The 12,658-nt window shown below is 41.3% G+C and overlaps 1 protein-coding gene across 2 annotated transcripts in view; it reads left to right on the top strand.

Annotated features, from left to right (window-relative positions):
- Positions 1-10,097, top strand: part of Clcn5 (chloride voltage-gated channel 5) — a 155,740-nt gene extending 145,643 nt beyond the window's left edge. For both annotated transcript variants that reach the window (XM_036174985.1, XM_036174986.1), the window contains 4 exons: positions 1,980-2,166; positions 3,598-3,996; positions 4,140-4,356; positions 5,995-10,097. In XM_036174985.1, the coding sequence (XP_036030878.1) occupies positions 1,980-2,166; positions 3,598-3,996; positions 4,140-4,356; positions 5,995-6,085 (894 nt within the window). In that variant the 3' untranslated portion in view covers positions 6,086-10,097. The remainder of the gene's footprint in view (positions 1-1,979; positions 2,167-3,597; positions 3,997-4,139; positions 4,357-5,994) is intronic.
- The last annotated feature ends 2,561 nt before the right edge of the window (positions 10,098-12,658 follow it).

The raw sequence follows: 12,658 nt of genomic DNA, 5'->3' as shown, positions 1-12,658 counted from the left end.
AATTGTATAGTTGGGGGTCACTACAACACGAGGAACTGTATTAAAGGGTCATACAGTTAGGAAGGTTGGGAACCACTACTTTATATGGTACATGTTAGAGTTAATTAGAGACGCACGATTTTAGCCTGAACTCCATGAGCTTACCAATGTTGTACCATCTTAAAGACATTTTAGTGTTTAGCAGCTTCATGGAGTCCAACCCAACACACAGCTAAATGACATTTTTACCATTACTATCCCTGCTTACTCTGTAACAAGTAGAATCCATCCACTTCAGAGGTTAAGATTAAAATATTTCAGCTATCAGAAACAGATAACACAGAGCAGTAAGATGGCTCTGTTGATAACAATGCTTGCCACCAAGTCTGTGGACTTGAGTTCATTTCCTAGAACCTACATCGTCAAAGACAAGAACCAACTCCTGAAAGTTCACACACACACACACACACACACACACACACACACACACACACGCGCGCACACACGCACACACGCACATACACACTCACAGACACACTCACAGACACATTCACACACCACAATAAATGTAAAAAATAATCCAAGCACATTTTTATAGAGGTTGTTAAAGAAGCTACAGAGATTGATCTCGTATACTCAAGAGAGTAGAATTATCCAAAGAGCAAGTCTAGTGCTCCATAACAAAGCAAAGTGACAGTACCATTCATTTGTTGTGTATTTCAAAAGAGGACTTTGAATGTTCCTAAGACAAAGACATAAATGCTTAAATGATAGATATGGTAGTTATCCTGATTTGATCATTACATGTTGTACACATATATCCAAATATCACAATGTAATCAACAAATATGTACAATCATTGTGTCCAACTTTAAAAGCAGATCTTAGGGTGTGCCATTCTTTACCTTTCATATCAGTTACGATCTTCAAGTTTTAGAAGAAACAAAAACAGAAAATTGGTCAAAGCATTTGTTTCCTCCATCCTAGGTTTTTCTTCTCCTTTGTTTCTTCTCTTCCATATCCTGCTACCAAATTGTTCCCTCTCTTCTCCATGGAAAGGCATTGAACCAGGGATAGGATGGAGAGCCTGAAAAGTTTCTGGGTGCTTCTTGGGTTAATTTCAACATTTTTCATTGTTTTATTTAAAGGGAATCTGTAGCCACAGAACACCAACTTCAGTTGCATTCCAATATCAAATACTATAGAACCATAATCTGCTCTGATTATGTTTGCTATCATTTCCTTCCTTTACTAGTGATAGTTCATACAAGACAAGAAACAAAACAGGAAGGTAGATGAATATTCCCTTTGTTTGGTTAAGCTTGCAGCTATCACCACTATCTCATTTAAACTTTATTTATGTTTAATCATCTGTTGTGTTGTAGGGAGATGGAAACTTCCTATGCCATCTTTTTGATGTGGGTGATGGGTTAGGAGCATTTGATTTTGATTTAAATCCCAGCACTAATATTCACTAACTTTTGACCTTGGGTAAATGCCTTAACCTCTCTGAACCTTGGGGTCTATCATTTGGGAATAATAATGTCTAATCCCTGGGGTTATTATTGAGCATCTATAAAAATCTTACATGTAGACCATCCAGCATAAAACAAAATAGTCAATGAAGGGTAGATTGTTACTGATAAAAATTCAGAATTGGGGGAAATGTCTGCATATATAAGAAATTCCATCTATTTTCCTTTTTCTTTGGGAAAGGCCTAATTTCTGCCTCCAGTTTTGTGTTGGTCTGGAGAGTTCAGGCTCTTGCCTGATGGACCCCCGAATCAGGGTAAGCTTCTTCGAAGTCATCCTTGCCTGCACGTCTCAGAGAACCTCTAGCCCCTGTAGTGTTACACAAATCTTTGCAGCCACTTGGTAGCATAGTGCATAGTTCAATTGTCGTTGGCCTGTTTGCTTTGCAGAGGGTCAGTCCTCTAGCCCTTCCATATGCCAAGAAGCACAGCATCTCTCACTGAGTACCTCTTGCTTTCTCTTTGCAGATTCCTTCTGGTCTCTTTATTCCCAGCATGGCTGTCGGCGCTATAGCAGGCCGTCTTTTAGGAGTAGGGATGGAGCAACTGGCTTACTACCACCATGATTGGGGCATCTTCAACAGCTGGTGTAGTCAGGGAGCTGATTGCATCACACCTGGCCTTTACGCTATGGTTGGGGCTGCAGCCTGTTTAGGTGAGTAATAATGTTTGCATTGACTTCAAAGAAGTCACCCTGCCAGTGACATATAAATGAAGAGTAATAAGAAATACAATGGACTACAACATGGTTTTTTTTTTTTTCATGATTATCCATTTCTTGTTGAGTTTACTATTTCTCAAACATTTTAAGGAAGATAATTCTAATTAGACATAGAAAAATCATCAGAAATCTGGACATAGCTAGCTGCATAAGAATGTGTATCACAGTATTATTTATAAGAACAAAAATCAGGCAGGTGTGGTGGCACATGCTTGTAATCAGCCCTTGGGAGGCTAAGCAGGGAGGATCTCAAGTTCCAGGCCTGCCTAACCTACATAGTAAGACCTTGTCTGAAGACCAGCCCAACCTCCGCCCCTGCCGATGAAAAGCCACCTAAATTTGGACTTAAGGAACTTGTGAGATAAATTGTGCTCCATCCATATTTTACATTATACATCCCTTAAACATGATGATGTTAGGTTTAACATATTTTTGTGTGTATGCAAGTATGGCTAGAGATTGAACCCCAGGTGTGCTACTTGCTAGGCAAGCTCTGAGCTATATTCCAGTGCTATATAAATACCACTGAGCTGTATTTCAAGGCTCCTTTCCCTTTTTATTTCAAGACAGAATCTCACTAAGTTCTTCACGCACTTGCGATCCTCTTCCCTCCACCACTTGAGTAGCTAGAATTACAGGCCTGGGCCACAAGGCCCCTCTGTTACGTTTAGCATCTTTCAATGTGATATTTAAATCTTTTTTTCTTACATTTGTTTTATGGTGAGAGAGGGGAAGCCTATGCCACGGCGTGTGTGTGAAGGCCAGAGGACAACTTGCCCGATTCTCGTCTCTCCTTTCACTACATGGGTTCTGGGTAGTCAGACTTAGTCCATCAGACTTGGCAATACATAGCCATCTAGCTATCCCAACCCTAAAAATGTTTTTGTTAGTGTAATTTTAAATTGGGAATAATGTCGAAAATTCCAAACAAATAACGGGAGAAAAGTATGATTAGGAACTAAATATAATATGAGCTCACATATGTAAAAATTCATATTTCTGTATCAGAAAAACTTGAAAATTTTATTCTTCTTGTATATAAAAATATGCAGTTTTGAGTTGGAAAAAATGAAAATTTTATTCTGCTTATAGACAGCTAAATTTTCCATGATGAACATGTATTGCATTTACAATTAGGAAAAAGATGAGTTTTTAAAAACTACAAGGCTGTCTCTACTTCGTTATTTTGAGTACTCTAAGCTATGTCTGCCATATAGCCTTGCTGTAATGCAATCTGGAATCTGCACAATTGTTGGGGAGACCCTGTTCTAGCATTTTTTCCAGTGCTTTTCCAGTGAGACCCACAGCAGTCACACAATTGTAATGGCTCCTGTGCTTTGTTTCCAATGTCTGTTTTCTTTGCAGGTGGGGTAACTCGGATGACTGTTTCTCTTGTTGTCATCATGTTTGAACTGACTGGTGGCCTGGAATATATTGTGCCTCTGATGGCTGCAGCCATGACAAGCAAGTGGGTGGCAGATGCTCTTGGGCGAGAGGGCATTTACGATGCCCACATTCGTCTCAATGGATACCCCTTTCTTGAAGCCAAAGAAGAATTCGCTCATAAGACTCTGGCAATGGATGTGATGAAGCCCCGGAGAAATGACCCTTTGTTGACTGTCCTTACTCAGGACAGTATGACTGTGGAAGACGTAGAGACCATAATCAGTGAAACCACTTACAGTGGCTTTCCAGTGGTAGTCTCCCGAGAGTCACAAAGACTCGTGGGCTTTGTTCTTCGGAGAGATCTCATTATTTCAATTGGTAAGGATTTCAGAAAAGGAACGAAGGCACTTTCTAAGTGTGCATGAAATCGGGGAGACAAAGAAAGGGAAGAGGGGCCTGGTTAAGGGACAGGATGTGGAGCACTTCAGCTTTCAGCTTTTCATTCCCTTCTCTTCACATAGAAAATGCTCGGAAGAAGCAGGATGGGGTTGTGAGCACTTCCATCATTTATTTCACTGAGCACTCACCTCCAATGCCACCATACACTCCACCTACCCTGAAGCTTCGGAACATCCTGGATCTCAGCCCCTTCACTGTGACAGACCTTACGCCAATGGAGATCGTAGTGGATATCTTCCGCAAGCTGGGACTGCGCCAGTGCCTGGTTACACACAATGGGTGAGCACCCTTGAAAAAAGGCAGTTTGGACTGTGGGAGACAAGAGGGAGAACCCAAATTTAAATCAATACTTTTAGGCCTTTTTGAAGTTTAAAGAAGAAGGTAGATGTGATGAAAGGGCCTTGTTTGACAGATGCAAACTATTAGTTACACATTATCAGTAACTCAGTTTCTCCTCTACCAAGAAAGGAACTGTGCTGTTGTGCACAGGCATCACTGAGATTGGAATGGTATCCGAGATGCACAGTGGTGCCTCCAGCCCTTGGGACATACCTTCTCAGATCACCACCCGAAGCCTGAAACTGTGCCCAGTAGTGACCTTCATATATACTGTGTTTGTTACTGTATATATCCCAAACCTATGAGGAAGCTTAATTTATAAGTCAGATGCAATCAGAGAGCAAAAATAATAAATATGATTTAGAACAATTATAATACACTGCCCTAAATGTTTTGTGAATGCAGTGCCCCCTCCTTTTAAAATACCTTACTCTATTGTTTTAGACCATGATTACCCTTGAGTAACCAAAGCCATGGTTTCAGGGGACTGCTGACCGGGGTGATGGCACTTATCAGTAATGCCAGCACTTGGGTAGTAGAAGCAGGAGAAGCAGTTGTTCAAGGCCAGCCTCAGCTATGTAGCGAGTTTAGGTCCCCCTCGTCTACATGAGACTCTGTCTCCAAAGGAAAGGAAGACTATTGTACTTGACACTTATAACCCCTCTTGTTAGGCTTTGAAGACAAAGAACAAATTTCCAAGTTCCAGTGAGGTCTATCTGCAGAAAGGGCCCCTGGTTAGATAGATGATAGGGTAGGCTATAAATCACAAGTCTTTGAACTTCCAAGCCCAAGGCTCTCTTCTTCCTGGAATACATCTTGTCCAGTAAAGAAACCCTGCTGTTGTTATTGGGAACGAGTGCAGGCTAAGGAGAGGGTTGGAGGGTTTTCTTGTTTTTAACACTTTATCTTAACCTAACAATTCTATAAGACCTCCTCCTGCTTCTAAAATTTGGAAGTGGCATAATAAATAACTTAGAAGAGCTAAGTCAGTAAATAGACTTTCTCTAGTAGGTAGGTGTCTGTTCAGTGCTTACTGAAACCCTAACTTGTGTCAGAAGATTCTCCATGAGATTCTGAGAGACATGAAAGGGACAAACCTTTCTCTGTCCTTGAGCAGTGTGCATGGTTATAGGGGTGTCAGGAACACACAAGTGATCACAGGGCAAAAGCAAAAAAAAAAAAGAAAAGAAAGAAAGACAAAAATAAGGACTGTGGAAGAGCCTGCACAGAGCATTCCACAGGGCAGAGTCTCAGCTGGTTCATAGGACCAGGGATGTTTGGGGGTGGGGCAGCATTTGAATTGGGCAGCAGGAAGTCGATAAGATTCATAGGTTTGGAGAGTAACATTTAAATCAGGGGAAAATGTGGGACCCGAGACCTAGATGTAGAACTATCAGTGTTTTCAGGGATGTATGCATTGCTCCATTTGTCATCATTTGCTCATCATTCCCCAAGCACAGATAGTGATGAAAGACAAAGTTGAGAAGGATTAAGGAGGACAAGCATCACTTTTAGTTAAGAACACTATTTTTTCACTGTATGCTTATTTGGTGTTTGTTTTATGTTTTTGTCTTTCAGGCGCTTACTTGGAATCATTACCAAAAAGGACGTGTTAAAGCATATAGCACAGATGGCAAATCAAGATCCTGATTCCATTCTCTTCAACTAGAATCATGGGGTTGTTTGGGATATGAAACAAGGACATTGTGGACCATGGATATATTTTATTAACTGGGTACCCAAAACACATTTCCCATATTTGGATGGTGAAGTCATATTAGTGTGTTGTCTGTTTCCTACAAGTTAACCAGTTGCACTACGTAATTTCTGGAAATGAATCTCTCTAGGAGAAAGTACAGTTAGGCTTATGTGATACTGCATTAGGAAGAGTTCACGAAAGAGAAACGAGATTGCTATGGTTTAATTATGTTTCTTCTTTAAATTTTTTTTTATTTAAAAATAATTGTTAGCCAATATGCAATCACTGAAAACTATGCAAGAAAAATTCCAACTATTCTGACATATAGCCTGCAGGAAACTCATGAATGAGTTATGTGTGGGGAGGACTCAACTGTCATTGGTGGAAGATGAAGTGTGAACTAAGGGGCTTTGCCTTTCAAGCTACAGAAAGGAAAGCCAGAAGGAAATAACAATGGCATTTTTTAGACTGTGAAGATTCAGTTAAATTCTTATTCCTGTTACAGTATTTAGCGTTATTAGTTTGTTCCGTTTACCTTTTCATTATAAGACAGTGCTGCTCTGGTTAATCTCCTCCAAGTGAAGGAGAGGGCTTGACCTTTAGAGCCTGCTTGTCCTGGTCTTTTGAAGTGCACAAAATTAAGTTACAGAGCTTTCTCCTTGGCTGCAGAAAGGCTAATTCTTCAATGGCAATGCTAGCTAGTAGACAAGGACTTTGTTAGTAGCTAGGAATTCTTTCTTCTGGTTTTCTTGAAATGATGATAAAGTTCTGAGCAAAGTCAGTGACTAGGAATTTCACATTTTTGTGAAGTCCTAACCAAATCTCTTACCCAGATGCCACCTCCATGGATGATGGTGCTTTAGGCTTCTGGAATAAGTAAGAACAGTATATGGAACCGAGCCTAGGCTGAATACTGGTAAAGCAGGGGAGGTCCCTTTGAAAGACCACCAGTACTAAAATAACTGGACACCTGTGCTCCTCCCAGTGTGGAGTATGCAGAATAAGCTGTCGTTCCTGTGAGCATAAAAGAGGCTTGAGATACTTCTACATGTCTTGAAGGAACTGGAACAGGATAGGCAACTGCAGCTGCCTTGAGGTACCATCCTTAGATCTAACTAAAATGCAGAGCTATCCTCAAACCTAGGTGTATGGATGAGGCCTGATGACACCAAAGGTGCTTGTACCCAGTTAAAAAGGTGCCTGTCTCAATTTCGTACCACAGCTGTGGCAATTGAAAAAAAAATCACATTCTAGAAACACCTGGTGGAATTCAGGAGCCACCACCAGCATTCCAACCACTCTCATCTTCTATCATTTTTTCCATGTGCAGTTCCTCTCCCTCCATTCTGTTTGCCTTTCTTCTCAGCACAGAGTCCTCAGTAGGATGGAGCAGTCTGCTGAGTTAATCATTCCTAATGATGACAAAAGAGCCCTACTAGGGCTGGTTAAATTGTAAGCCAAGGCTCAGCAGTCTCGCAGCACTTGGACTAGAGGTGCTGCCCATGGCAGTGAGGCCACATTGTTGGGTAAGAGTTCAGCTTTTTGTTCATCATACAAGTCTGTCCCTGATACTTCCTACTGTCCTGTCCTTAGCTCAGAATCAGCGGCACTTGGCACATTCCTGTGTGTAACCACCCCTCCCAAGCAACTCAATGTACCTCATTTTAAAAGTTGTTGATCCCTGAGTCAAGGACTTTTTTTTTTAACCCCCAGTTCTTATCGTTCCAAAATCAGAAATTCTTTTATGATCCAGGGCTGAGTCGCCAAAGCATATTTTGATTTTTATCTTTACTATATATATCTAGGTAGCCACCAGAGTTCTCTCCTTTTAAATTATATGGCTCTGGCATTTTAATGAAAAAAGAATGCTTCGGGGTACATGGTATCATATTCATGGCTCTGTGACTTGGTGTCTTGCTCCTCCTATGCCACTGCATTCTTTGTAGCCGTTGAGATTCTGCCTGGCCACCTAGTGTACTGTGTGGAGATCGGTTCTTGTCTGTGTACTTCAGGGTTAGTCAGTACCTTTTTGATTCGTGATCCTTCCACACTAAAGTTTGCAGCACAGGCAAGGTCACAGTGCCTGGTATTTGATGGCAAGGGAAGGAAGGTTTGGTCAGATCTCATAGAACAGCAGTGGCATGGATCTTGTTGGCCTTCTAGTTGTCTTCATTGGACACAGACGAGCCAGTGTTAAGGTGCTACTTCAGAGACTAAATCGAAGAAATCAGATAACACTGTGCGAATGGAGACTGTCCAGAGGCTAAGCACCGATGGGCCCTCCAGATGATTGACAATATCCCTTTGATACCTCACACCTTAGAAATACCATTCATTAACCTCAGTTTCTCAGGAATCCTTGTAGCTTGTATGCTAGAAATAGCTGTAGGGTATGGTGTCCATTGTATGTCCAATCTTAGGGTTTAGCTCAGTGGTTGCCTGGTTCTTACTGGAGTACTCTTCAAGATTGCTAGCCTAGCACCTGGACACACACACTGGTTCTTGTCTTGAGGTAAAGGGAAGTTCTTTCTGTCATTGCCATTCCATTTCATCACTTAGATAATCCTAAAAACAAAACAAAACAAAAATAAACAAATTGAATATAGGGCAGTCTGTCAGTAGCCTCAAATGACTACATACCTCAGTGGTAAAATACTGGATAATTTAAGATTTTAAAATGAATTGAGACAAGTTTATTTTGGTACTGGAAAAGAAAATAGCCTGATATAAGGAAAGTGTTTACAGAAGAACACCAATAAATGCCTCAAGAGTGTGAATTTTCCAAGGAAATATATCTGGAGGAAATCTAGCCATGAAGGTAGTTTATGGACCTGTAAAAGTCTAACTATCAAATTGTATATCTTCACACCTTTAATGGAAAGAACTTAATGTAGTTTCGAGAGCGTGCGCAGTGAGCTCAATTAGAGATAGCAAACGGGACTGGCAATGTGAAAAAAGCTGTTAAAGAGCATGTCTACTTCTATTTGGTTAGAAACAACCACATTGCAGCAGCCTCCTCTCTCTGGCCCCAGTGGCCTGCAGCAGCCAAGCTGCAGAGTAGAGTTGATGTAGTCCACAGAACAGAGCTCCTCTGGTGGATTAGTTGGAACTGATGAGACTTTGAATTGGCCAGCTGGCAGAGCAAACAATTAATTTGCTGGTTTAACTGCAAAGCAGGCCAATTGTTCTGGCACTAAAGTCATTACAGGAAGAGCAGGAGCCTTTTTAAAAAGATCAGTCTCTAAATGTGTGGGCTCGACTTTACTGTTCTAAAATGTTAATCTTTACAACCACCTGTCTGGGTTCCCTTTAGCGGGAGGGGGAGGCATTGAAAATGATGACAGACCTGCTTAACAAAATGTGCATCGTGCCAGGTATGAAGAAAGCCGTCCCAAGTCCCAGGCCGTGCATCTTGGCATAAGGTGGACAGAAAAAGTTTAATTACATGCCTCAAAGGGAGAAAAAGACAAATCATCCTCAAGTCCAGGATTCCCAAACTAGCACCTCAAAGCACCATTTGGCTTCAGGACAGTCTAGTTTTGTGGAAAGGGTCAACATAAGACATTTACTTAAGGAGGAACATACTGTCTGAGGGTCTAGATGATGACGTTCTACCGTTTTTTGTTTTAAGCCACCCTACTATGTCCTTATTCTATATTGGAAATAAGCTCTTTTCTCATTGCAGCTCAGAAGCTGTGTAGGTTTGGAGATAAGTGGGCACAGCAAAGCTGGGCAATTGCTGGGCTTTGCTTCAGTTTCAGCCATTTGTTCCAAGGAGAGAGGTTCTTGGAAAAACGTGTATTAGCAACTTCAAGCAACTCCCTGTACATATGCTGGCCACATTCTCATTGCTAAGCATCTGCATCTGGGCAAAGTTATGAAGAGATGAAGGGAACAAAATGAGTTTTTCCATGATGTTAGAATGATTTTGCCAAATCCTCCAAGAAGGATGTGATGTGGAGTTTTCCTTCTTTCTTTTCTTTTTCTTCTTTTTCTTTCTTTCCTTTTTTTTTTTTTTTTTTTTTTTTTTTTTTTTTTTTTTTTGGCATGGGGCCTATCAGGTTGCCCAGCCCAACCTTACAGTCAAAAATTCCTACCTCTAAGTTGCTACCAAAGGGTCTTTAGCCTGCATGTGCACACTCATCAAATGAATGCCCTGACTAAAGTTTGGCCTTTTGAGGAGAGACTGTTATGGTACATATAAGGCAAAACCCGCAATCTTTCTCTGCCTCATTTCTTTTGCTCCCAAATTCAAATATCTCCCCTTTTTATGAGCATGTTGTCTGAATATGGACTTTGGTGGGTAGGGAGAAGTTGACCCTGAGAACAGATTGCTCACTCCACAGTAGGGGCCAAAGCCAGCAATTCTTACTGGGAGTGTCGAGGGCTTTAGCTGTGTTAGATATTAGTCCAAATGTGCTGGAATTTGGGGTAGTGTAGGATTTCATGAGAAAAATGTCATTTAGTGAAATGGGGAAGAAGGCAGGACCTGTGATGGGTTTTTTAATCAAAGTGGGAGTGTTCGCCTTGCTGTCAAGTAGAGGGTACCTCAGAATATATGATTCTTTTTCCCTCCGCTCACTCTCTTGCCTTTCCTTTCTTCTCCCTTGTCCTGCCTTTTTATTACTCAGCTTTTTATATAAGTATTTACTTTTTTTTTTTTTTACTATATATTTGGTCCTTTGGGACTGTGTGATGATTAAATTGTACCATTCAAGATAAAATTATATGTTTAATATTTTATTCTCTAAAATTGTCTTTTGAAGCTATGCTGCTATCCAGGTACAGGTCAGAAAGGAATTGGGCCTGATAGCATCTTGGTCATGTCACCAAAGGGTGACTATAATGTCATGATGATGACTCTTTATTTGACCAAGGCCAGCCTCCTGTTTATACCTCTGCCCATTCATTTCTGGCCATGGGAAATATACCAGCTATTGGGTGAGCCATTGAAGCCAGGAGGACCAGAAGGGCCAGGATCCAGCCCATGAGCACCATGGGAATTTCTCTGTAGGAAGCTCATTTGTAGGGCTGGCTTCAGTCGCAGTAGCCAAAGAAAATCTGTCTGACTGGACATTTTAATTGCTAAGAGTTGGTCAAAGTTCAGCTGAAGCTAATGCATAGATATCTGTAGTAGCTTGGCATCCAGACATGAGCTTCAACCAAAGCTAAAAAGCCCAAGTTTCCACAGGAAGCTTGGTGCTGAGCTGTTCAGATCAGTCATTTACCAGAGTGTTGCCAACCCTTCAGCCATGCTTTTGTAGCTTTATCCTTACCTGCTTATATACCCAGCCGGATCCAAAGCTGTGGCTTACTGCTCACTTTGTTCTGCTCCCTGGTCATGTATAGTGACATAGTGTAGAAAGGAAAACATGGATTGGGGAGTTAGGTGGCCTGGTTTGTATTCCCTATGCTTCTACTAATTAGCCTCAAGATCTTAACCGCTCTGTGCCTCAGTGTTCCCATCTGCAAAATGGGGATAGTGTAAATTGCCCTACCTACCTCACAGGGTTGTTGTGAGGATAAACTGAGACAATGAATGGAAAGCACTTTGACAAATAAGTGCTATGCAAATTGTAAGAAATGGAAACAATCACGTTCAAGGCAATGGAACGGACATTAGCAGAAAGGTTAATGGGATTGTCCAGCCCTTTCTCTGTGTGGCTTATACCTAGGTTGCCATTGCTTTATACATTTTCACTTAGCACAGATTTGTAATTATGCATGTAATAAAGCACAGCCTTATTCAACTTGATTCTTGTATGTTCTTGAAAACCCTGAACCTTTTTTTTTTGTTTGTTTTGGTTTTGGTTTTGGTTTTGGTTTTTCGAGACAGGGTTTCTCTGTGTAGCTTTGCGCCTTTCCTGGAACTCACTCTGTAGACCAGGCTGGCCTCAAACTCACAGAGATCTGCCTGCCTCTGCCTCCCGAGTGCTGGGATTACAGGCGTGTGCCACCACCACCTGGCTGACCCTGAACTTTCTGAGTGTTGGTTTTTCTTTTATCATAAAAGAAAACATGAAGACAGGGTGTGGGGTCTGTGGAATGGTTTAAAAAGCAACTGTGGGGCTGGAGAGATGGCTCGGTGATTTAGAGCACTTGTTGCTCTTGCAGCAGACCCAGGTTCAATTCCCAGCACTCACATGGTGGCTCACAACCATCTGTAACTCCAGTTCTAGGGGATCTGATGATCTCTTATGTCCTCCAGGGACACTAGGTGTACACATGGTGCACATACATACATGCAGGCAAAACAAAATAAGTCTAAAAAAATTTTTAAAGCAACTGCAAACCACTGCTATTAGGCTCACATCTTTTAAAATGTTGGTGAAATACTAATTATTACACTTACAGATTCAGTGGTATGCTCCCCTCTCCCTAAACCCCTAGTTCTGGGGATGGACTCAAATTTCTGCTATTGAGCTGTATCCTCAGCCTCAGCCTCAGTACTGATTTTTTAATATAATTTATTTTTATTTTATGTACATTGTTGTTTTACCTGTGTATGTCTATATGAGGGTGTCAGATCTTAGAGTTACAAAA

This window comes from Onychomys torridus, chromosome X (genome assembly GCF_903995425.1).
Source record: "Onychomys torridus chromosome X, mOncTor1.1, whole genome shotgun sequence".
Taxonomy (NCBI): domain Eukaryota; kingdom Metazoa; phylum Chordata; class Mammalia; order Rodentia; family Cricetidae; genus Onychomys; species Onychomys torridus.
Note: the sequence above shows the minus strand (reverse complement) of the source record. Positions and strands in the feature narration are given on the sequence as shown.